The sequence below is a fragment of the Pollachius pollachius genome, assembly GCF_949987615.1.
Source record: "Pollachius pollachius genome assembly, chromosome: 1".
Lineage (NCBI taxonomy): Eukaryota > Metazoa > Chordata > Actinopteri > Gadiformes > Gadidae > Pollachius > Pollachius pollachius.
The window spans coordinates 6,852,861-6,877,826 of record NC_136934.1 but is presented as its reverse complement, the minus strand read 5'-3'; the positions used below and the strand labels follow the sequence as shown (position 1 = coordinate 6,877,826).

Here is a 24,966-nt window from a genome sequence, read left to right as displayed (position 1 = left end):
AGGAGGCCATGTTGCACTTGCGCCGATCTACCACTAGGTGGCTCTATGGGTCCTCGCAAAGCACGTTTGGAGGTGAGCCTGCAGCGCCGAGCGAGAACCCTACACTGAAGGTTGAAGTGACTCAGGGGCAGCTCTTCCTGAGGGGAAAGTGTCCCTCTCGGCGGTAACTGGTGTATTCCAAAACAACCACTGGATCTAAATTAAATCTGATACACTCAAGGCAATCACCAGTGCTAGGGGCTTCATTAAGCCCTATTACGCTAGCGAAATACCAGCTTCACAAGTCTTTTATAAATTTATCTGGGGTTGGGGGTGGATTTGAAACCTGTTCAGGCTAATATTCTAACACGGGGGTTATGAGATTTGGTCTGACTTACCAATCGCAGATCAACATCCTCAGACTGAGGGCATTGAAAGGGGAGGGTGATGAATTCAATTAGTGAGCGATAATTCACAAGGAGGGGCAAAGCAGCGTGGCTCTAGAGACGGAGCTGCTGTGGGATTCGGTGGAGGAAGATCGAGGGAGAGCAGTGCTACTGTACTCGTGCCATTATAGAACATCCTCTTATGGAAAACCCCAGGTTAAACAGAATGAACACATCACAGGTCCACCTGAAGCTCAGCTGTGAGTATGTTCCAGAAAATGTGTAGCACAAATTGTGTTCCCTTACAAAGGCAATACGAAAAAAAATAACATACAGCAGATTACTAAGATTAATCCTTTAATTAAATACACATTTAATTAAAGGAGGCGGAAGCCTGGGAAGACATGGGAGAAGTAGACCATCGTGGAAAAACTATTCTATGGAGGTAGCTGGGCAGAGAGAGAGAGAGTCTGAGAGAGAGAGAGAGAGAGAGAGAGAGAGAGAGAGAGAGAGAGAGAGAGAGAGAGAAAGAGGGAGAGGGAGTTAGAGAGAGAGAGAGAGAGAGAGAGAGAGAGAGAGAGAGAGCGAGAGACAGAGAAAAAGAGGGAGAGGGAGTTAGAGAGAGAGAGAGAGAGAGAGAGAGAGAGGTCACGGGGGCGGACTCACGATGGACGGCATGTTGTTCTTGGCGCCAGGGGGGATGAGCACGCGGAGGTCCGGCTTGCGGTTGTTCATGCCCAGGTTCATGGGCGGGGGAGACTTGGCCTGCATGTTTTTGTTCATGCCACCTGGAGAGACCAGCAGACCGGGCGAGTTACGGTGGTTTCCGTAGCCGTTTCCTATGAGGGCGAAAGAGAGAGAGAGAGAGAGAGAGAGAGGGGAGAGAGAGAGAGAGAGAGAGAGAGAGAGAGAGAGAGAGAGAGAGAGAGGGAGAGGGGGGGGAAAGACACAATGTATTTGAATAAAGCATGGATGTTATATTTTCTTCCTCTCCCCATATCAAACACATTTTAACGGGGAAAACAAAAACGCAATCAAAACATGCACAAGTACAAGAAGTAATTTGCACCTTTACCGCGACTACACTCTCCTCTCTACTGTAATTTGTGTTCAGGGAGGGAACGCTGGCTGTCAGTGATGGCTAGCCTCTGTCCATTGTGTGGCCAGGGTTCATACATAGAGACGGGCGGAGCGCATACTTATAAACAGACCAAATAGTAGGCCCCGAACTCTCGCTCTCACTTGTTGTTCGGGCTTAGGAATGAAAGCGATATTCAATGAGAGAGAAGGAGATAGAGAGAGAGACAGTTAGAGACAGAGAGACAGAGAGAGAGAGAGAGAGAGAGAGAGAGAGAGAGAGAGAGAGAGAGAGAGAGAGAGAGAGAGAGAGAGAGAGAGAGGGAATGTCTCCCTCCACCTTCGTCAGTGTCGGTTAGGGCTAGATATACCCTTACGACAGCCAGCAAATCCTGTAAAAACATCTAATTATGGGTCGGGCCAACCGCGGAGGGATGGGACCCATCATTTGTCAATCAGAGCTAAACACATGTGTGGTTCCTCCAGACAAAGACCCTTTTTTTTGGGGTTGCCACCGGATCTGCAGTCCCCGTTGCTCTGGAGGGGCTGCGGAGTGAATGGCACCCATGAAAAAAATAAAAGACGACTAAAGCCAGTGGGGCAGCATCCTCCTCCTCGCATCATTAAAAAACACTGAGATGGCTGAAACCTCGCCACCCCCCCACCCCACCCCTCACACAAACACACACACACACACACATGCACGCGCGCACACACACTCACTACTTCCCCAACCTTTTCCCTGCGAAAAGGGGGTAGAACATAGGGCAGTGTGTGGACGCCGCCACTTGAAAGACGAGCGTGAATTATACGTTAGACATAAATGAATTTCCTAATCATATACTCCGGGGGAAAATGAGTCGCAGATGTCTTCCTGGGCAATTTCCCCCGCTGATCTTTGTTTAATTTGAGAGCGAGGTTTTGTGTTGTTTGGAAATGAAAAGTCTCGAAAGCTCAATTTGAACAATCTGAAGAGTAAACGGCCACGAGTGGAGGGAGAAAATGAGTGCGAGTGACAGGAAAAAAAAGGGAGGAAAACGGCGTGTATTACTGGTAGTGTGTGTGTGTGTGTGTGTGTGTGTGTGTGTGTGTGTGTGTGTGTGTGTGTGTGCGTGTTTATGTGCGCTCGTGCGATTGGTGTGTGCGTTTGTTTCTTAAGACGAATGTTAAACACTTTGAGTTTGTGCTAGATTCGGAGCCGAGGCTTTCATCCGTGCTTACATCGTTTTGCCTGTGCATGGCTGTATATCTTACATATAGGTGCTTTTTTCCTCCCCTGACGCTAAAGGGTTCACGAGACGCTGTATGGCTTATGAGTGCTTGTGCACAGGCCGCGGCATATGGATGCACATGTGTGTTTTGTATGAGCACTCGTTTCTGTATGAGCGAGAGTAGCACTCTGTGAGCGCTACTCTCACATTAGCAAAAAGAGGCAGCTGCCTCTTCAGTTTTCCCTCACTCTCAAGCTCATGGCTGGTCCTTTGTGAGATAGAGTGGGTGCATGTGGAGATAACTGAATGAGATCACAAACACAGGCACACATCGTACTGGCATTTTCACACACACACACACACACACACACATACACACACGAATGCAAACACACACACACACACACACACAGATACACTCACTCAAACACACACACGCACGCAAAGACAAACACACACGCACACAAAAACACACACAAACACCACCCACCCACACACACACACACACACACACACACACATACACACACACAAATGCAGCTTGATACATTTAACAAATTAGGCGAGAAGAAGCAGCTCAATGTTTCTACACAGATTATTGAAAAAGGGCGATAGAGAGAACAGGGAATATGCCTTTTGCTGTAGAACAGGCTTGTGTGTCTGCGGCCCCTGTGGAGTCGCTTACAGTCCAGTCAATTAGCCTCTTTATCACTATAATTAAGGCCTGCTTAGATGAGGCCCTAAAAAAAATCACAATGACCGATCACAAACTAATTTAAATAATAGAGCTATCACTACCACTACGTTTTCATCTGCTCTCTGTTTGCTTCCGTTCCACTCCTCTTCCTTCAGGTAACCTTTGCTACTCTCGCTCCTTCTTTGTCTCTCATCTTAAGCAAATATTTCAGAAAACAATAGCCGATCCAGAGATGCATGATTCAACTGTTTTTTTTTTCATTTTTCATTCTACTTCATTCTTCATTCTACTTCAAACAGCCAAACAGTTTTAGGGAAGTAGCAAAATGAACACGGGCCAGACAGACGGTTTGTGACACCACTGTATCACAAATCTCACCGATGCAGAAGGATCTCTGATCTGAGATTCAGATAAACGACCAATAACTATTTTTAAGGGCAGATGCTGCCGCGATTGAGGTAGGCCTTCTCTGGAGGCCCCCCCCGGATACAGCCAAACACCCCATAATGGTTCTGTCTGTCTTTTGTACGTCTGTCAGTCCTTCGCACACACACACACAAACACACACACACACACACACACACACAGAAACATAGCCATACACAGATGCACACCAATGCACCAACGTGCGGTGTGGTTAATCACACATAGATTTAACTGTTACTGAACGAATGTCCTCTTGTGGTCTAACAGGCACGTTCCATTCTATTCCCCATGCATGCACACTCTTCCGGTGCGGTTTCGCCAAATGTTGAATTTTGGTGCCACACTCCTGCTCTCAGCCTGTACAGTTGGTGCAGGCACTGACACACATCCCGTCCAAAACACACACATACACACACACACACACACACACACACACACACACACACACACACACACACACACACACACACACACACACACACATACACATACACACACTCACTAACATCCCACATTCACACACAAACACACACACACACGCACGCACGCACGCACACACACACACGCACGCACACACACACACACACACACACACACACACACACACACACACACACACATACACACACTCACACAAACGCACACACACACTCCACATGCCACACACACTTACACCTCATACACACTTACTAACACCTCATACACACACATGAACACCCCACACCCAAACCCACACACATACACCCACAAACACAGACACACACACAAGGTTGTGTGTTCATCTGTGTTTCACAAGAGGAGATGTAGCAATATTGGGACTTTTGAGGTCAGAGGTAGAGAATCTTTCGAAGGAAATAAACGATTTCTTAGATCTGCATGCTGGTGTCTCTCGCAGCGGAAAAAAAAAACGACTCACACCGTGTGGCATGCGTTTGACTGATGCAGGTGATTGTTCCCCGTGTTGACCTTTCGCAAAGTAATTGGCGTGCGACAAGGATAAGGAGTGGCAGGAGTTGTTGGTAAATTGCCTGGGTGAACCTAGCACTCATCAGAGGATATCTGACAGCTACATAATGGTACAAACAATTTAACAAGCTGGAGTCTGTGTCCAGCTCGCCTGACAAAGGCCCTCTGCTCCTCCTACTATCCCTCCCTCTCTCTCTGAAACATCCCTATCCTATCTAAAGGAATGGAGGCAGCAATGTCACACGCTGAGATGTGAAATGCGATAAGAGATTACACAAACACAAGCAGATTCCCAACACACACATTTGCGCGAGCCACATCAACGATTCCACAACAGAGCGACTGATTGCAGGTGGGATGAATTTGTCTTTGTGTGTCAATCAAAAATTCTCAATCGAGGCTGCTGACAATGATGCTTATGATGATCCTCAGGGGATTTTGCTTGCATGTACAAACAATAGAAAGAGGGGAGGAGGAAGGGGCTGTTGGTCATAAGCATCGACAGATGAACACGGAAAAAGCTTATCGGAAAAACAGGGTCGAGGGGGGAGGGGAATCTTAACGCTCTGTCTCTCTACGTGACCGCGGCTGGGCCGCCTCACCGTTAGTCACTACGGCAATCGCGTCATTAAAACGGCTGACCGACTTCACAGCCGCAAACCCCAGCGTCTGCGGACCCTGCTGTGTGGAGCCCGGCTGTAAACAGGCAACAACGTCTTCGCGCTCCCTCTCTCGCCTCTCCCTTTCCCCGCTCCCTGCCTGCACCGACCCATACAGGCGTGCACTCTTTCTCCTCCCAGATGGGGGGGGGGAGGCACTGAATGGAATCTTTTAGCGGCCACATGACTCGCTCTGCCCAGCGTGTTTTTTAACGGCTGCTGCCCCCCCCAGCCCTGATGAGCGATGCGAGTTTCCTCACAGAAGCACCTCTGTTCCTCTGCCACCGCGGCCCCGCACACAAAGGCCATGTTTGAAAGTGTGCTCCGCAGCACGCCACGGACACACAGCCACAACAAACGGCCCCCTGTGTGTGTCTATGTGTGTGCGTGCATGCGGGCGTACGTCTGTGTGTGTGTGTGTGTGTGTGTGTGTGTGGAGGCCAGACAGGCCAGACACAGGAACCCCGGCAGTGACCCCCCAGAGGGGGAACCCTTGGGGGGGGGGGGGGGGGGGGGGGGAGAGAGAGAGAAAGAGCTGCCCAGCTGTGACACACTGACCCCTCTCGGACCCCCCTTCCCCCCAACAACAGGGGGAGAGGGGGGTGGGGGGGGGAAGTCGTGCCGCAAAAACAAAAGCGCGTCCTCTGGCGACGGGCGTTCCTCGGATAGGCACGGGCGCACTCGGGATCGGGCACACATGTCGTTTGAGAACGTCGGCGCTTCGTAGCGTCACGGCGCATGGTGGGCCATCGAAAAAACACCGGATTTGATTCGCCGCCGCGGGACATGTGAGAGCCGTTATAGCCGGCATAAAGAGTTTATGTAGCATAACAACCTACCTCAAGGGTGTGGGGGGGGAGGGGGGGGGCTGTCACTTTCGCTTTACTTTCAGCACCCGGGAGGTAGTGGAAACAAACAGGGCGCGGGTGGGTGGGTGGGTGGGGCGGGGTCCCATTAATACGCCGTGTTTAGAAAGAAAACGCGCGTGGGTGTTTTTCGCATGTTTCGTTGAGCGTGTGTGTGTGTTTGTGTGTGTGTGTGTGTGTGTGTTGAGTGGGTGACGGGCGAGAGCAAAGCAAATGGAATTAGAGAGCAAGAATGAAAGTCAGGGATCACACGGTGTGTCTTCCGCCGAGCGCGGAAGACTTGTTGTCAGTTTATCCTCTCTGTAATGCGATTTCATTTATTTCCCCCCCCTACTTGTCCTACTGTTTAATGGCTGTGACCAGGCAGGATGTGTCACAGCACCAGCGCTGTGCAAACAGTCCCAGATGATTTCCAAGACCGCTAACATCAACACATCACGGGCAGAATCTCCATGTGGGTTAGGGTTACTATTAGTCATGCATTTTATGGTCCAGGGTGGGTGAGTAGGCACTGTGTATGTGTGTGTATGCGTGTCTGCGTGTGTGTGTGTGAGTCTGTGTGCATATGCCTCTGCAGGTGTGTATATCTGTGTGTGTGTGTGTGTGTGTGTGTGTGTGTGTGTGTGTGTGTGTGTGTGTGTGTGTGTGTGTGCCTCTGCAGGTGTGTCTGTGTGTGTGTATGGGTTATGTGTGTGTGTATAAGTGTGCGCGTGCACGCGTGTGTGCTCATGTGTGATAGTACACGGCTGTGTAAAAGGCAGAAGGCCTTCTTACCAGCACTGGTGCCTGCGCCAGTAGTGAGGTCAGCACCCATGAGGCCACCTGAAAGATGAAGGAGAGGGAAGAAAACGGAGAGAGAGAAAGGGAGAGAGAACCATTAGATGGTGAAGCTACCTCTTTTACACCCAAATTACATTCAGTACGGCCCCTCTCATTCTAGCCGGCCGCTCGCTGAACATGTTTTTATAGGAGTGAGTGTGTGTCTGTGTGTGTGTGTCTGTCTCTTCCTGTCTGTGTATGAGAGTGTGTGTGTGTGTGTGTCTTTGTGTGTGTCTGTGTCTGTGTCTGCGTATGAGTGTCTGAGTGTGTGCGTGTCTGTGTGTGTGTGCGTGAGAGTGCACATTTGTCCGGACATGTCCGTGTAAGTGAGTACGTGTGTCTTTGCACACATGATATAATTGCACTGGGCATAAAACACACGAAAAAAGCACATTGTTTGTTCTCCCTTAAAAAGCACAGTGTTCTAAGGGACCGGACACTAGCTGGTGAATACGTGGACGCGCCGTCCAAGAAAAACGCCACATTATTTTTTTCTCAAAGCCATAAGAGCAGGAGAAGAGTGGGAGGGCCCGGGGAGAAAATGTGCGGTTTGGTGTGGACATTGCCAACGCCAAAAACTCCCATTTAGTTTGTGCTGGCGCGGGCCGCATCCAGTTGTAATGACAGGGTAAGGGTGCGGGCAGCAGCCTAGAAACTGGAGGGACCGAATAACGCCCCTGGACAACAATAACAAACTGATGGGGCTCTTTTGCTTATGTCATTGGCTATTCCAGGCCTATTCATAGGTGCAGACACACTATGTATAGAGGCCTACACGGAACCTATCCGACCGCCGGACGGGTGATTCCTTTTTAAATCTCATGTACGTTCGTTGATGTCATTAAAACAGGAAATCACGGAATATGGGATTTTGGGCGGCTGACTCTTCACAAAAACCCCCACAAAAGAACAGAGATTCAAGTGTCAGATCGTATGTGATGAGCGGAGAGACGTGCACGTGGGTGTTTGCGTGCGTGCACGTGAGACCCCTATCTGCGTTACCTGCACTGGGGGGTCTGTGTGTGACACCCGGGGACATGCTGTTTCTCTGGAGGCCGTGGTGCGCCAGCGGCAAGAGGTTGTGGTTGCCTAGGGAACCGCCGGGATGGCTGTAGATGAGACTGTTCTGGTTGCTGACAGGGATGGACACAGGCATCTCGTAGTTGGACTGGGGCACGCCCTGCTGAATAGACAAGAGATGGAGAGAGAGAGGGAGATAGAGAGAGAGGGAGAGAAAGAGAGAGGGAGGGAGAGAGAGAGAGCGACAGAGAGAGGGAGAGATGGTGATAGAGAGGAGGAGGGGAAGAGAGAGAGAGAGCCTTGTGTTTAATTCAGACACTTTAGTAAGAGAATGAAACACGGCCACAACTGAAACTAAACGACACCAAACAGAAGGCAAGAGCCAAAGGGAATAGATGCACCACGGCCCAGAAGACCCAGTGGGATATGAGACTGAGGGAACACCAAGAACAGAGAGACAAAGGGCTGAACACAAACACATAAGTTCCCACTGAGATAAATGGTGGGGCGGACCACTTTAGAGAACAAAGACAAAGAGGACGAGGGTGCAACCGTTGAAGAACTGCGTTACAACGGACTAGGGACAATCCTCTAAATCGTATGATCCCGTGAGAACCTGAGGCCTGAACATTACGCCAATGAGAATACAAGCGTGGGCACTCACTTTGAAACCACATTACTGAAAGATGTCTTCCATTCCAAGTGGATGCCTTGACCTTCTAATACAATTTTCGTTTTAATGGCACGCCAAAGGTTGACCCGGGAAAGCAAACTTCCTTCGCTTATTTATGTATTTTTTAAATGCGAGGGGTTATATGTAATCCAGAAATACAGGGACCTACTTGGTTTATAACATTACAGAAATAAGAAAGCCATGGTTATCTGGGAGAAGGGCCAATGGCGTCCTGCTGTTTGCACGTCAACAGTTCAGTTAGTCCGGCAGCTGTACAAGCGGCTTTGTTACAAGGAAGGGGAGAGGGGGGGGGTACTGCATTTAGCATGGCTACGTATCGCCAAGCTAGCCATCAGTCAATACCCTCATCAGCGGCGGATTTAGCCAGGAGCACGGAGGCCTCTGTTGCCCCTGGCGTCTAGTTTGTCATGTTTATTGTGTCACTTGGCAGAGGGGCTTAACCTCAGGAGTGCCCTGGAAGTGGGAGATCCTGCCTGTTAGCTTAAGGAAGTAGAAAATAGAGAACTAAATGGTTGCCATGTGTCCCAGGGCCAATGGAGCTCGCTCATCAGTGGGAATATCGGTCCGCGCCAATAGGATAGGAGGTATCATTCCTGCCTGGTTTTCTTTCCTAATTCGCTGCCCTTGCTCTTACTGGGGGATCATATTTTATAGTGCAAAGGTGGCTCCTCTTTTGTCTTCAATAGAGGGTTCCAGTGGTTGCTTGCGCCGCAATGGGCTAAGCTAGGCAGGTTCGGCGTGTTCTTCAAATCTAAAGCAAAAAAAAACATTTTTTTAAATAATTTTTTTCATTCTCTGTTTTAGTTTCTTTGCAGTTCCTTTCACGCTCTGTGGTCTAGGGAGCTGTGTGGGGGGCTCATACGGAACACCCCATAAGAGTCATTTCACTGGTGCCATCCTTCCTGTTTTCAGCCCCCCCTTCAGTCCCCCCCTTTCCCCCCTCCCCCCGCCCTGCGTCCCAAGGCGCTGCCCAGGGCTTGGCAGCTAGCCGGACCACACGCTGAACTGCCACTTGTTGTGTGTTAAGGCCCCCCCAAACCCCCCCCTACACACACACACACACACACACCCGCTGTTTAAATTCCATCCCCCTCAGTGAGCCCCCCGTATCCCAACCTCATCCTTACCCCCCCCCCCCCCCCCCCCCCCCTTTGTCAAGACCACCTCGTCTCCTCTTCCCCCCCCGGCCCCACCCCGTCGCCTGAAACCACAGGGCCCCCCGTCACGCCACAGCCCCTCTCAGACACCACTGTTCTGTTCTCTGAGGGATCGCCTGCAGAATTATCTGGTTTCACCCCAGTGCGCCTGGGAGGCTAACCGATCCAATGTGGTGCTTTGGTGGGAGGGAGAGGGAGGCAACGTGAGCCCAGTCCACGTTTGATTCAGAGATGCATTCGTTTATGTGGTGGTGGCGGCGCCCCCCGGGCCTGTTCTGTTATGTTCTCCTGTTTAAAACGACTGTATATGCTGTGGACGCCAGCAGCTAGAAACCTGCTCCTAGCCCATCCGCTACAGACGACTTGAGTTTGAGACGGTACAATTAGACGTAGTCTTCATTAGCCTCATTATTTCACTGATGTAGGTTGAGGCGAGATAATGATTTTTCCCCTCGTTGTGTAATGTGCAGAAAAAAATGGGTTTTGCGTGCGTGCGTGCGTGTGTGTGTGGGTGGCTGTGTGTGTGTGTGTGTGTGTGTGTGTGTGTGTGTGTGTCTGCTGCCATTTCATCACCACAGCAGCTGTCCTTGTGTTGTTGCGGGTGATTGAGCTCTGTGTGTGGGTGCAGGAAAAGCAAAAGCACATGCAGACCACACCTCCCCTGAGAGCCAAGCAAGGCATTATGGGTAAGGGGGTTGAGGCTGGGATGCCAATGAGGTTAAAATGTCTCTTTGGTGGAAAGCACACAATCAAATTGAGCAAAAAAAAGAAACCCCAAAAATCAGCTGCTGATAAATCCTTGTCAAATGTGATGATTGTTGCTTGTCACAAATCGGGGCAAAATAAAAGGAACTGTTGTTTTTGTTAGAAGGGGACTGCTGCTTTATGTTTATAGCTATCGTTTGTTATGCTCAATGACATTCCAGTAAACTATTTCCCTAGCGGGTAAACAATGGCGGTTAGCAGGGTTAAGCTGAGTAGGTTATCGTTCACACTCCGCATCTTGTTAGCCTTCAGGAGACGGCGGCGCAGCACCCAAACTCCAGTACTTACGGGTATCTTATGCGTTTTAATCATTTGATCGAACTCCTCGTTTATCTGTTTGTATTTCTCCTCGGTTCGCGGCGTGAGCGTGAGCACGGTCTCGAGCTCCGGGCTCTCCCCGCCTTTGTTCTCCTTCTTGTTTAGCGCCTGCCAGGTCACCACCCAACACCCCCGGCACCCAGCAGAGACACAGGTTCCGGAAAATGGATGGGATGTGGTGGGGAGGAGGAGGAGGAGGAGGAGGAGGTATGGAAGGTAGGAACGTAGGAAATCAGGGAACACAGGTGTCCAGCACCACGACGGAAAGGAGACAGGTACCGGAAACACAAACACAAAACGAGACAAAGACAAAAAGGAAAAAAAGGGGAGAAAAAAAGGTGAGAGGAAGGCATGGAGATATCTGTAGATGTACTTACACACAATCTCTGTCTGTTGATCATCAGGTCTATATCCTCGTTTATTTTCCTGTACTTGTCTTCGGACTCGGGGCTGTGGCCGACAGAGTCGTCCGCATCGGGGTCTGGGCTGTCACAGCCATTTAGGCCCTTCTTTCTCAACGTCTGTGGACAAAGCAAGTTGCACAAAGCGCGGTTCAAGTACGGCATGCAGGCAAAGCTACCCCTGGAACACAGCTGGGGCTCGGCGATTAAGTGATGTGAGTGGTTGAACCTTTTAAAATTGGATTCTGACCAAGCGATTTTGTTCGACAATTTTTAAATAAACCGACCTTTGGCTGAAATAAAGCAACGCGGAGAGACAAAGAGCTTCAGAAATCTCAGCCTTACGTGCATACAGTACATACATCCATGCCAAACATAGGCGATAATGTTAATGTCTTCATGGTGTCGTTAATTTGTGAGGGGTTACATTCCTAACTACACCAACACATGGTGAAATGGGGACATCATTTGATTAGCTTTGTCAACAGACTGCAAGTAAACATGCAGATAAAAAAACAGGATGGCACAAGAATGGCTTTAATCATGTTCACTTATGAGGACAATACACACACACACACACACACACACACACACACACACACATACACACACACACATACGCACAAACACACACACACACACATACCCCACAAACACCTCTTTCAATTGAAGCGACACTGGTCCTCAAAAATACATTTTCCACTACATTTAAAAAAAATATATATATATGTGGGGCAGTGATATAGCACAGGAATATCAGTTTTTTAATAACATACTGTATAGGAGCATACAGGATGTTGAGCTCCTTGCAGCGTGTGTGCGTGTGTGACCGTGTGTTTGTGTGTTTTTAAAGAAGCAGTTTCTTGATTGGCCACCTGATGGCCACCTGCCCCTACTTGAGTGGCCAGACCGGAGAAGCCAGAGCGGGGCAGCCCAGCCCTCACTCTGCCTCTCCCACCAAGGGCACACACACACACACACACACACACACACACACACATGAAGAGAGAGAGAGAAAGAGAAAGAGAAAGAGAGAGAGAGAGAGAGAGAGAGAGAGAGAGAGAGAGAGAGAGAGAGAGAGAGAGAGAGAGAGAGAGAGAGAGAGAGAGAGAAAGCTATATGCCTCTCTGCCCTCTCTTCGGATGTTGCTGACAACAATAGGGATTGGGTTTTCAAAGCCCATAACTTTGTGTGAAAGCAAGGTGGCATGTTTGCAATAGTGAGCAGGGGTTGTACCGACGGGCGCGGCGCTAATTTGCATTGTACAGTGGGAGACAAAGGGAAGAGAGAAAAAAAACGAGAAACTAAGTACAGTAGCTGCGATCTCATCAAAATCCCCCCTCCCCCACTCCCCACACACACACCTCTCCTCCCACCCTTCCAGCCTTCTCTCTCTACCGCCTCCCTCTCGTTCTCCCTCTCTCTCTCTCTCTCTCTCTCTCTCTCTCTCGCTCTCTAGCTCTCGCTCTCACTCTCTCGCTCCTTGGCGGCTGGCTTTAATAAAAGGAGATTAGTCTACAGGAGGAATATCGCGGGTCTGCTCTTGTCTGCGCAGACGTCTCTTCACACGGCGCTCTCTCACTTTCATTTGAAGCTCCATATCAGACGGACATAATTAAATTTACTTTAGCACACCCTGTATTTGATGCTGATCAAGTGTGTGTGTGTGTGTGTGTGTGTGTGTGTGTGTGTGTGGGGGTGTGTGTGTGTGTGTGTGTGTGCAAATGTGTGTGTGTATTTGCGTCTGTGTGTGGGAGGGAGAGATGGATGCAAGGGGAATGAGTGTGTGTTTGTGTGCGTAAGTGTGTGTGTGTGTGTGTGTGTGTGTCTGTTTGTGTGTGCATGTGTGTCTGTGTGGGTGTGCGAGAGTGGGTGTGAAATGTGAAGAAGAAGAAAAAAAATAAAATAGAAGAGACGGAGAATGAGCCGTGGAAAAAACGGAGAGGAGACGTTGGAATAAGTTAATCTTAGTTAACTTCTTCTGCGTCCTCCGGTTTTATTTGTCTCTCTCTTGAAGCTCACGGACGAGATGAGAGGCGGCGGCGGCGGCGTCTCCATCACAACAACACGGAGAGGAGTGATCTGCCAGTTTAGAAAACAAACAGCAACCTCGCCGTCTCTCCTGTGTCAGCGCTACAAAGCGCCGCTCTCCGTGTGGTTTTAGTGAACTCCGAGGGTCTCGTTTGTGTGGTTTACGCGCAAAGATCCGTTTGATTCCTCGGGGCGTCTCGTGATGAGGCAGCCACTGTAAGGATGTCAACATCGACTGGCTCCCCTTCTCCTTTTTTCCTCTCGTGCTGGATCCTCACTTGCCCACCCCACTCAACTCCCCCCCCTCCACCCACTACCCATCCACCCATCCACCCCCGACCCATCCACCAAAGTTAGTGGAAGGCAGAGGACCCCGCGTATCAAAGCGTCTCTCACATCTCGCTGACAAGTCTTCCGGATATCGTACCAAACAAATCAACTGCAGAAATCACAGTGGAAAAAAAACAAAACAAAACCCTGGCTCTGACCTAAACCGTGTGGTGAGATATTGCACTATTGCCCCCGACGTGAAGCAAATACGTCAAAAGAACAAAGTGTGTAAAAGGTCTTGTGTGCTGTCTTCTTTGGCAAAGGCATGAAAAGTGTTCCTTTTTTTCCTCCTCATCTTTCTATTTCTTAGCTGTAGTTTCCTCTGGCCTTGCCTCCAATGCCAGAATCTATACCGAACCGACAAAAGCTGAAGATTCGGTCTCCACCAGTTCATCAGAGAACCCTGCGTCTAGTGAGAAACAACTCCGACAACAACAACAAGAAGACACAGAATAATAGTTCTGTTCAGGTGGTGAAAAAACAACAACAACAACAGCAGCAGCAGCACAGAGTGTGGTTGCACCTGGTGTGGGGAGAGGGTGTGATGCTGCCTGGGTTAAGGTGAGACCCATATGGGGTTACTGAGCTGGTGGTCCCTGAAGTGTGTGTGTGTTTAAGTAGGGGCGGGGTGTGGGGGGGGTGCTGAAAGAGCTGGAGGGAAGGAAGGTGGGAGGGAGGGAAGGGGGTGATGCTTAATGTTGCTGTTACGGAGCTACGGATGGAGGGGATATGGAATTGTGTCGGGGGGGGGGGGGGGTGGGGTTGTCTGGGTGTTGTTGGGGGTTGCTGGGAGCCGGGGGTGCGAGTGTTAGATGACTTTGGAGCATGTCCCCCCCCCTCCCCTAGGAGGAAGGGGGGGGGTGGGTGGCAGCCACAGCCAGGCTTGGCGGCTGCATGGAGCATGGAGAGGGGGGGTCGCCATGCGCCGGCACGATGTCACTCCTCTCAGATATGTCCACCTGTTTTAGCTTATCGCACCTGTTGCCAAACGCTGACCCGTGTGCACGGCAGCCAATCCGTTCCCTCGTGAGTGTTTCTGCGGCCTTAAAAGGTCCTCTGGCGCCTCTGGCGTCCCCCCCGCCCCCCCCCAACACCACTTTTACCTCGAAACACACACACACACACACACACACACACACAGCCATACATTCTGATTGACCCACCTGATATCTATGTTACTCTTCTGCCTTCATATCTGCTCTCTCTCAGACCACTATTTGTCGGGAATTAAATCTTTATCAAATATGCCAATGTCCATTTACTAAGGCCGTAAGTGTGAATCTTAAAATGAATGCTACTCAAAAAAGAAAATATGCTTACATATGGAGACATTTCCCCTTAAAAAATAGTGATAGAGTAAATCCAGAAATTGTATGCTTTTTTGTGCTTTTATATATTATAAGGAACGGGATTTTAAAGACGACAGCGGGGAGAGAGGAGAGAAGAGAACGAGGAGCAGAGCATAGCGGAGACGAGGAGTGAACAGCACAGAAGAGGAGAGACATTCGAGAGAGAGAGAGGGAAATCTGCAAGAACCGTGCACACGGTGTCTCTGCTCAGGCCCCTTCGGAGGCTTGCTCCTAATTAAACTCCTTCTTCATGACGGTCCCTCCTGACTTAACTTGTCATGGGGCCCCGTGTGAAGCCGGCACATTGTGTAGACACTGCGTCCTACATACTTCCACCGCCATCTCCTTGCCCGGCCTTCAGGACGGAACCAACACAGCTGGGTCCGGACTGGCCTGGCCCGGGGCGGGCTGTGGCTACTGGGTTGAGTAAAGCTGACCCGGGCCAGCTTAAGATGAATGTGCTTCTGGGAGCCGAGTGTGTTGAAAATGCACTTTAAATTGATAATCAAGACAATTTTTTTTTTAGCATAGAGGCACATAAATGTGACCTCTTTAAAGCCCAAAAGAAGAGGAAAGGTGCTTGAGTAAGGATTCTGGGCAGGCCTGTAGGGGGTCTGCTAGGGACAGCTGGAGCCTAACGCAAGCCACGATATAAGGGTCTCCTCCGGTCTGCGTTCACACACCCGGACCACCCCTCTCTTTCTCTCCGCCACGCCCCTCCTCTTTCTGTCTCCCTTATCTTTTTTGGTCTGCTGCTAAAACTGTCTGTATGTGTCAGCCTTCTCTGTCGCTTTCTCTTTCCCTCGCTCTCTCTCCCGCTCTGCCTCCATCGTTCCCTCTCCCCCCCTCTTTCTCTACTCAGAAGAGTGCAATGCTTTGGCTACGTAGCGTCTCTTTATTTTCAGGCGGTGATCGTCATTAGCTGCTGTGAGGACACACTCCTTTTTAGTGTCTATGGCAACGGTTAACAGATCAGACACTTATTGTTGCTTGATACAATGCCTGGCAGTATAATCGTGAAGGAAAAACAAAACAACTAAATTATCATAAACCGTATTCAAAGAGTAAGTGAGTAGATAATTGGTGAATTGTACCCTGAGGATGTCCTGTGTTGGACTTGGAGGCCTGGAGCAAGTAAAACAGACAGTCGGTAATTACACGTATGCTGTTGCTTTTTAAACAATCACGGGTCTTACAGTCTTTCAGGCAGGTTTATTGAGAGCAGAACATTAAACGAGACTATTAAACGAGAATATCAGGCTGATATCCGTCAGACACAGAGGTATGGCTCCTCAAGGTCCCTGACGTCAGGCTGTGTGTAGGGTTTGGCACCGTGTGAACACGTCTCCAGGGTGGATTCAGGGTAATTCTCAAAGACTGGTTCAGCACCCCAAAGGACAATTCAAAGGGGATTAAAACAGGGGCTCAAAATCATTTGACTGAAAATGTAATTTCATGCTATGGGCAACAACATTTAAATCACCCCATTAGGGTCGCTGAAATGCGACTGCTGAATACTGTGCATTCAGAGGATGACCTGAAGACTTAGGTTTAACTGGATCAACCTTGAAAAAATCTGGCTGGGGTTTCGATTTATATCCTACATTATGGTGGTGTAAAAGGTACACATTGGGGGTTTAAAGGGGCTTTGTAGGTTTGATAAAGGATGATAGAGGATCGCCTTGCATTTACAGAGTTCCAAACTGTATAAAAACTGTGAACATGTCACCAGTGCAGTTTGGCCATGGGACAGCTTGGTTCTCTTGGAATGAGAAATGACCCTATTTATCAGAAAACATATACAGATGGTAGTGGTCATCCAATGTATCCCCTTTGGATCAACAGCCCTGGCAGTGTCACAAGGCAAGTATATTCAGCTTGCAGTCATGTTTTACCGTGCCTTACTGTCTCCATCCAATCCCTCCAGTCTCACCATTCTCGCATTTACTCTTGCTCTTTCTGTCTCTGTCTTCTCTGTCTATTTTGCCTGTCTGTCCAACTCCCCCCCCCCCCCCCCCCCCCTCTCTCTCTCTCTCTCTCTCTCTCTCCCTCTCTCTATCTCTCTCTCACTCTCTCTCTCTGCTTTCCAGGGTGGAGGGAACATCAGAGGGATCAGGCTGGCTCAGCTCATTGGAAGCAGATGGCAGACCAAAGGCAAGGAAGGCCACAGTTTCATGAAGCATGGCCTGAACATGCCAGCACCATGTCGAGGGGCATGCCCGTGGATGCCGGCTAGGTGCTGTGTTAGTGCGTGTGTTTGTGTGTGTGCATGTGCATGTGCACGAGAGCCTATTTGGACAGATGGGGGGGGGGGGGGGGGGGGGGAAGTGGGATTGATTTGTAGGTTAGCGATTTTCGGGGGGCTTAAGTCCCCCAATCAAAGCCCCCCGGTGGTTCTTTCAGTCATCATCATCATCATCATCATCATCATCATCATCATCATCATCATCGACGTCGCCTTTGACTCTCCCTAAACGGGTTGAGGTAACATTTCAAAAGCGGCCCCGCAGCAGAGTTGAAGCGCTGGCTGTGGATGTGCTGTCGCGGTGGCCGCCGCGGCGCAGACCCCCTGTTCCCCGCTGCACTATAATCAGGAATCAAAAGCTAATGGCTAGCATCCGTCATCCCGCTGCAAGCCTACTCACATGTTCAGTAGCAGAAAAAAAAACACACTATCCGACGGGGTAATCACTAGCTGTCTAGGGATTACTCTGGACTGCACTACACACTACAAAGGACACACTAAAAAACACGAAAACAGAAAGAGAGAGAGATGGAAGAAGGAATAACGAATAGCGACCAAGAGTGACACGGGATTTAGACTGCAAGTGGGGTCGCTCTGCACACCTCGACGTTGCCGTTGCGTGCGTGCGCTACATTCTTTCCACCTTTCTCTTGCACCACCGACAATTTCATGGCAGGGACAGTGTTGGTGGTGGTGGTAGAGGTGGGGCCCGGGGTAGGGCCGAGCTCACAGAGAGGCAGGCTGAGTTCGCCAGCAAACACCATGCTACCAGATGGGCCAGTGTTCCCCATATGGAGGAGACACACACCGAGCACATGTCAGAGTCCAACGCTGTTTGCTACAGCAGCATCTGAGAGGCGAGGAACAAAGTGGTCATTCAGAGTAGTAGTCGCTACGCTGTATAATTACACGGACAGACACGGCAAGACACAATGCCAGCTCAGTGAAAACGGGATAAAGAGAGTGCTTATGCCGGAGTCCTTAACCTACCATCCCGCTCTTCCCTTCTATACCCTACAGTTACATAATTCGTCTCCATTAACGTTGCGTAAATAGGGGCGCTATTGTGTTTTTTTTTCTTCCCCTCCAAGCGATCAAATGAAATAAAATGAATCGCGGATCCAAAAGAGTTGCCGTAGAAAAGGCTTGCTTATGGTTTTTCCATTGGAGCAATTTGAGTAATGACACAGCTCTAATTGTAGTAATTGCGATGTATAATGAGCGCAACCTCGACCAACAAGTAAACCCTTTAACGTTCACGCTCTGAATAATCGTAATAGGCATGAAGTCTGGGGACATGTTTTATGATGGTGCTGGGTCAACTTTGACTCTGCCCTCCTCTTTGTGACCCCCCCCCCCCCCCCCCCCTCCCTCACCCGACATCCCCACCCCACCAATCATCCCACTACGTCAGTTATCGTCTTTTGTCCGCGTGTCTCTTATCGTGTCGCTCCACAACAGGAAAGCGGGCCCGAGGGAAGCCCACAATAACAATGACCAGCCGGGTGACCTCTATATCGTGACCTTGAGTTTCCACAGCCTGCTCACACAGCCACCGCAGGAGGGGAGTGGTGGTGGGTTGTTGGGGTGGGGTTCTTTGGCTGGCTGGCTGGCCTAGCCCAGACCAAGGGGGTGGGTTGGAGGGGTGGGCGGTGGAGGAAGCTCCAGGCATGGCCAAGGGAATGCCATCTATAAAAATAGATGTTCATTATTCCGAATTTTCCACAAATAGTTTCAAAGAACAGGGCATCATTTCATCTTAATGACTGGCGTGGATTGTTTGGGGCTGCGTAGTGGAAAAGCCTGGGTCTTCGGCAGCGTATAGCCTCTCAGAAGTGGCCTGCCTCTGCACACCACCGCACCACACGGACAACATATTGGCATGTATTTCAGATGGGCTATTTTTAAAGCTGCCACTTTTTGGTTGATGCTTTTTGAAATACCTCAGACTTCCGCTTCACCATACTGACCTTAAAAAGCACTTTGACGCCATTCCAAACACAATATATTAGTTAGTCCTTCTAAGGTTCTGTCTTTTCTAGGTAGTGTCAAGTGAGGGTACCGTAGTGTACCTTCCTGTCATCCGCTTCCAGGCAGCTTAGTCTTATAAGTAAAACATGTTTTAGGATTTAATTGTTACCTCATTAGCAAACAAATTAATAACATTTGCAAGAACAAATGCGCTTCAGATCATTTTGCATATCTTATTTCTTAAGATGTCATCACAGCTTCTTGAGTCGTTAAAAGGTTTGAAAGGCGCAGACACACACACACTGTGTTTGGTAAAATAACAACATGAAAAAAAACAAGCACAAAATGAATGAAAGCCTAAACTAATGGAGTTCTTTATCCGACGAGATCAAATGTTTATGAGCACAACTGGATCTCAGATCCATGGTCATGTGCATGAGCTTGCCAAGGGCGATGCTTCATGGTCGATTATCGGAGCAGGAGGAAGGCCGAACGAAAGGGCCCGGGTGCCGCCACCGCTGTGCTTACACACTTCATCATCAAAAACAGCCCCCACTGTACAGCACAAAGAAGAGGAGGGAGCTGAGAGCGCGTGCAAGAGCACAAGAGAGAGAGAAACCGAGAGAGGAAAAAAAGAGCGAGAGAAAGAGAGAGAGAGGAAACTTTGTGTGTGAGAGAGAGAGAGAGAGAGAGTCCACGCCTGTTCTATTCTGTTCTTTTTTCCCTCTCCTGGCAAAGACTGTCGTCCAAACCAGGCGCTATATTTAGCATTACCGCACACTATTTTTAGACCACTACCCGTTTCTGAAGCATTTATTAGGGAGAAGAATACCAAAAAAAGAATGAGAGAAACACTAAATGTGTGGGCGAGTGGGAGGTAGTGGGCTATTGAGGGGAGGCGGTGGGCTTGCTGGGGTGTGTATGTGTGTGTGTGCGTGTGTGTGTATGTGTGTGAAGGGGGGGGGGGGGGGTAATTTGGGGGGGGTAATTTTCGTTGCCCGTCTCGCTACTTTTACTGCGTGGTGAACTCAACAGATGTTCCAGATTGCACTGAAGTGGTAAGGGCACGCAGACCAAAGGGGAAAATATTTAGCGAGGAAACAAAAACTTCTCTCGCCCCATCTATTTATGTTCGGCTCCAATATCCTTTTCATTTGCACATTTTTAATTTGCATGAAACCACCGGTGTTGCTTGTAATGTTTGACTGGTCCAAACAGAGAGGGCCACGGGGGGAAAGAGATGGCGGGCGATTTGGAGACAGTAGTAATGAATGGACTTTCATTACTGACACTAGAAATTTGTTCATCAGTGTCATAAATATATTAGACTAATAGTTTATATATATATATTTATACATACATAGTGACACGGGGTAGTTTTACTTGACTTAATATATATATATATAAAAAAAATAGGAATTTCCTAAATTGTATGTACAATAACCTCCTGTGAAATGAATATGCTGCATGTTTTAAAATGTACTTGTGTCATTCAGCCATAATATTATGAACTGTAAATGAGCCAAAATAGTTATTGGGGGGAAGATGACGATGATGGTCTTTTATATTGCATGTTAATGTCTAAATATCACCAAACTTAATATATGCGCAACTTATAATACCCTAGGTAGAAGAAATAAAACAACAAAGAAATACTGGAATGTGTCGTGCTATACAGTAGTTTTCCTGTGTATAGACATTATCGTTTTTGTACATATTTTATGCTGTAAGGTAGTCTGTGTCGCAGGGTTAATTTATCTACTTTGTTAAGTAGTTTAATCTATAAACTCAACAAGGAACACCTGCCACAGAGTCAAGCCAAACCAGTAAACACTGTTGTATTTTGATAACTGAGATCCAACTCTACACACACGCACACACACACGCACACACCCACACGCACACAGAAGTGTGACGGTTAAATTGATAGAGGCTTTTAGGCTTGAGTCATTATATAGTGTTTGAGTGCCATGAGAAGAAGTCATTCAGTGAGCAGATCAACAGAGAAAACCGCCTGAGGCTAATGTTCTCTCCACTGTTTGGAAACCAAATAAGTACATAGAATAGCACACATGCTTGGAAATATTTTCACAAGATTGGGGCTGAACATGAACACACTGGCACTTCAGAGACGAGGGGGAGAGATCACATGTTGGGTGAATCGGCCAGCGTGTTATGTGGAGGAATAGAACAAAAAACAAGGCTGTACCAAGGAGCCAGTCGATTAAATGGAGTCAAACGGTACTGGAGTACACACCACCTTGAATTGTATGGGAAATATGCATGCTGTGTGCGGCGGGGTGTTAATTTTACTCTGCTTCAAAAAAAAATTAAACCTTGTTCAGGACAGACAGGAAGGAACGCAACATTAGTCCATTCCTCTTGTTATTTCTCCCAGGAATTTTCTTCTCTCCCCTCCTTAGGCTACTTCAGCTCTCTCTCTCTCTCTCTCTCTTTCTCGCTCTCTGTCTGTACCTCTAGCTCTCTCTCCCTCCTCGCGCACAGCAGAGTGTCGCTAGGCTAAAGTCACACCTGTGCTTCTCACACATCTCGGCACACGGGTGAAACATGCGCAGGGTGAGCCATGGTGAGGGAGCTTTGCTGAATCTCATTAGCCAAGCGGGTAGTCATTAACAGAATGACCTTTGGAAATAATTACCAGCCTCCCTCCCCCCTTCCCTCCCTCCCTCTCACCCTCTCTCCCTCTCTCTCTGTACTCATCAGTCGCACTGTCCCTTCTCTTTCCCCGCTCCCTCAGTGAGAACTTCCTCCTTAGGTGTCAAGAGGGAGGGGGGGGGGGGATTGCGGTCGGGGTAGGTGGTGGGAGAGAGAGAGAGAGAGGGAGGAGGGACGGCAGACCCCTGCTGTTTAAGATTACCGTGATGAGCTGAACTTTCAGATTAGGGTTAATCTGCTGGAAACGAGAATGGCCACGGGCCTCTCTGCCGCCAGGTAGTGCAAACAGGCGGGCGGGCGGGCAAGCAGGCAGGCAGGCAGGCAGGCAGTCAGGAGGGCATGCGGGCCCCCTCGCTGCTCGGCATCATGTTGCCATGTGCCACTCCATGTGACTCCCGAGCCAATGGCTCTTTGCTGAGGTCACGGCAAGGCCACGGGCTCTGAGAGGCTGGGAAAGTGCTCACAAGCATGGGATGCCCATAGTTATGCACTGCATAACTATATTACTGTAGAGAACGCTAGACCTGTTAAGAGGGTAATACATGGGCGCGCACGCACGCACGCACACACACACACACACACACACACACACACACACACACACACACACACACTCACTCCTGGGCAGCTCCCTGCTTCTTTCCACCCAGGTATAAGCTCTCCATCGCGGCTCGCTCACCAAGCCCCTCCAGTTGTAGCGGAGTTCTTTGTTTTAACAGGGGTGTGTGTGTGTGTGTGTGTGTGTGTTTGTGTGGTGGGGTTGTGTGTGTGGGGGGGAGGGGGGGGGGAACAAACACATTGTTAAAAGGGGATTTTGGCTCAGCACGGCACATCGCTGAATTGTGCTGCTCAATACCGACGAGGGCCAGCCAACACCACTTAGGATTTTGGCTTGATTAACAATCACAGGAAAGCGAGGCAAAAAAACAAAAAAGAGATAGTCTTTCATGTTCTATCGCAATTAACAAGCCCACCCCCCCTGTCCCACCCCCTGTACTGGCGCGGGAGCCCTCCCGTGGAAGGGGGGAAAATGGGGGAAAAGCGAGAAAGAGAGAGGTAGGTAGATCCATTCTCTTGTCGTTTCCCGGCACCGCTCTTGTGTGCCTCTCCCTTAATGCTGCTCACATGTCCAGGAAACGGCCCTGGCAGACAGGGAGTATAGGAAATCTATCTGCGTGTTGGAGCGATTCATCTGGAGCCCGCCGCCCGGTGGGTGTGCTGGGGAGCCTGCCAGCGGGGTCGGCTGACTGGGCGACTAAGTACGCATAAAAAGACACGTCCGTCCGTTTCAGGCGATTGTCGTTTCAATTTTCTTTTGCTTTTATGAAGCGACTGCGACGATGAGCTCGGAACTGCTAAAACAATTAGCGGGAACCCGAGGGCTTCCGTCTCTCCTGTTTGTTCTAAAGGTCGAAGCCGATACGAATAGCGGTGTTCGTCAGGGTCTCTGAGGACGGACAACCCACCCGACGGTAGCGTATCGCTCGTCAGGTCGTAAACTTTGTTTCTCTTTGGGTGCGTGCTTTATGCTGGGGCAGAGGTTAGCTAGGCTGTTCTCGGATTCAGCTTCAGCCGAGATGGTTTTTAGGTGAGTCACCGTGACCCTCTGTCGATCCCCCCGTCTCTCTTTATCTTAACATACAGTCTCCATCCATGTACACTCACCGATCATGGCAATAATCTTGAGAGAGGTGCTAAAAGGAAAATCGAAGTAATAGAGAAGAAGAGAGACATGAAGTGTTAAGAGGAAGAGAGATAGAGAGAGAGAGAGAGAGAGAGAGAGAGAGAGAGAGAGAGAGAGAGAGAGAGACAGGGAGAGAGAGAGAGAGAGAGAGGGAGAGAGCGCAGGCAAGAGAGAGAGAGGAAGGGGAGAGAGAAAAAGAAAGCCCTCCAGCCTCTTGTAAACATGCTGTAGCTGGAGAGGCCGTGCAGTCCTCTCTGTGCCACTCTCTCAACAACGCTAATTATCAACCAAAGACATGCTAATTACATAGAGCTTTATTGCTAATGTAGCAGGCCTCTATGCCAGCCGCCCACTCGCTGAGCTCTGCTCCGCTCCCCTACTTCTGCCTCTCCTCCCACTACACCTTCAGGCATCGCAGCAGCGTGCAGGGAGAGAGAGAGAGAGAGAGAGAGAGAGAGAGAGAGAGAGAGAGAATAAGAGAGAAGAAAAAACATACATATTGAGGAGCGAAGATGAGAGAGTGAGAGAAAGTGATGTTGAGAGAATAATGGAGTTCATCTTACAAAAAAGTAAGACGCTCAATTTCACGTATTTTGTTATTTTTTTCAACCGTATTTTCGGGACAAACCAGAAGCAGGGCTGGATTTGTTTTCCTTTCAAACCCCATGTACTATTAGGTATCACATATTATTGAGTTGCCTTCTTCTGTTTTCTCTTCCCTGGGGTATACGGCCTTTGCTGCCACCCACGTATCCAGCCCTTCCTCTCATGCTCCTGCCCTCCTCCTCCTCCTCCTCCTCCTCCTCCTCCTCCCCATCTCTACAGGAAGTCCGCTTTGTTCCTGCCATCCTTAACCATCCCCCCCTCCGTCTCCCCTCTGTCTCCCCCCCTCCTCTCTCCACCTCCTCCTCCTCCTGGCTCACCAACCCGCCCACGTTACCGGCACCTGTGACGTAGTTTCATCAGAACACGCGCGCCCGCCAAACACACACACACACACACACACAGACACACACACACACACACACACACACGCACACGCACACCTAACCCTTCCCCCAGCCAACTGCCCACGCTAACCGTGCTAGTGTCAGCCCTGAGACCAATCCTGTTAGCGCGACGCAGCTGGGGGTGGGGTGGTGGGTTGGGGGGTTAGGGTAGGGGGGTGGGCTTAAGGCCGCTGCGGATCGATTCCGATACGCAAGCCGCTTGCAGAAAACAGCAGGGGGGGGGGTGATG

General features: G+C 49.5%; 1 protein-coding gene across 7 annotated transcripts in view; it reads right to left on the bottom strand.

The window, feature by feature from the left end:
• Positions 1-24,966, bottom strand: part of mef2cb (myocyte enhancer factor 2cb) — a 62,767-nt gene that overhangs the window by 2,754 nt on the left and 35,047 nt on the right. For 3 of the 7 annotated variants that reach the window (XM_079750436.1, XM_079750440.1, XM_079750437.1), the window contains exons 4-7: positions 11,418-11,561; positions 8,089-8,269; positions 7,042-7,089; positions 1,032-1,204 (exon numbers count right to left, since the gene is read on the bottom strand). In XM_079750436.1, coding sequence (XP_079606562.1) covers positions 1,032-1,204; positions 7,042-7,089; positions 8,089-8,269; positions 11,418-11,561 — 546 coding nt within the window. Of the gene's footprint in view, positions 1-1,031; positions 1,205-7,041; positions 7,090-8,088; positions 8,270-11,010; positions 11,149-11,417; positions 11,562-24,966 lie in introns of all 7 variants that reach the window. The other 4 variants (XM_079750438.1, XM_079750442.1, XM_079750441.1 and 1 more) reach the window with 3 other exon arrangements.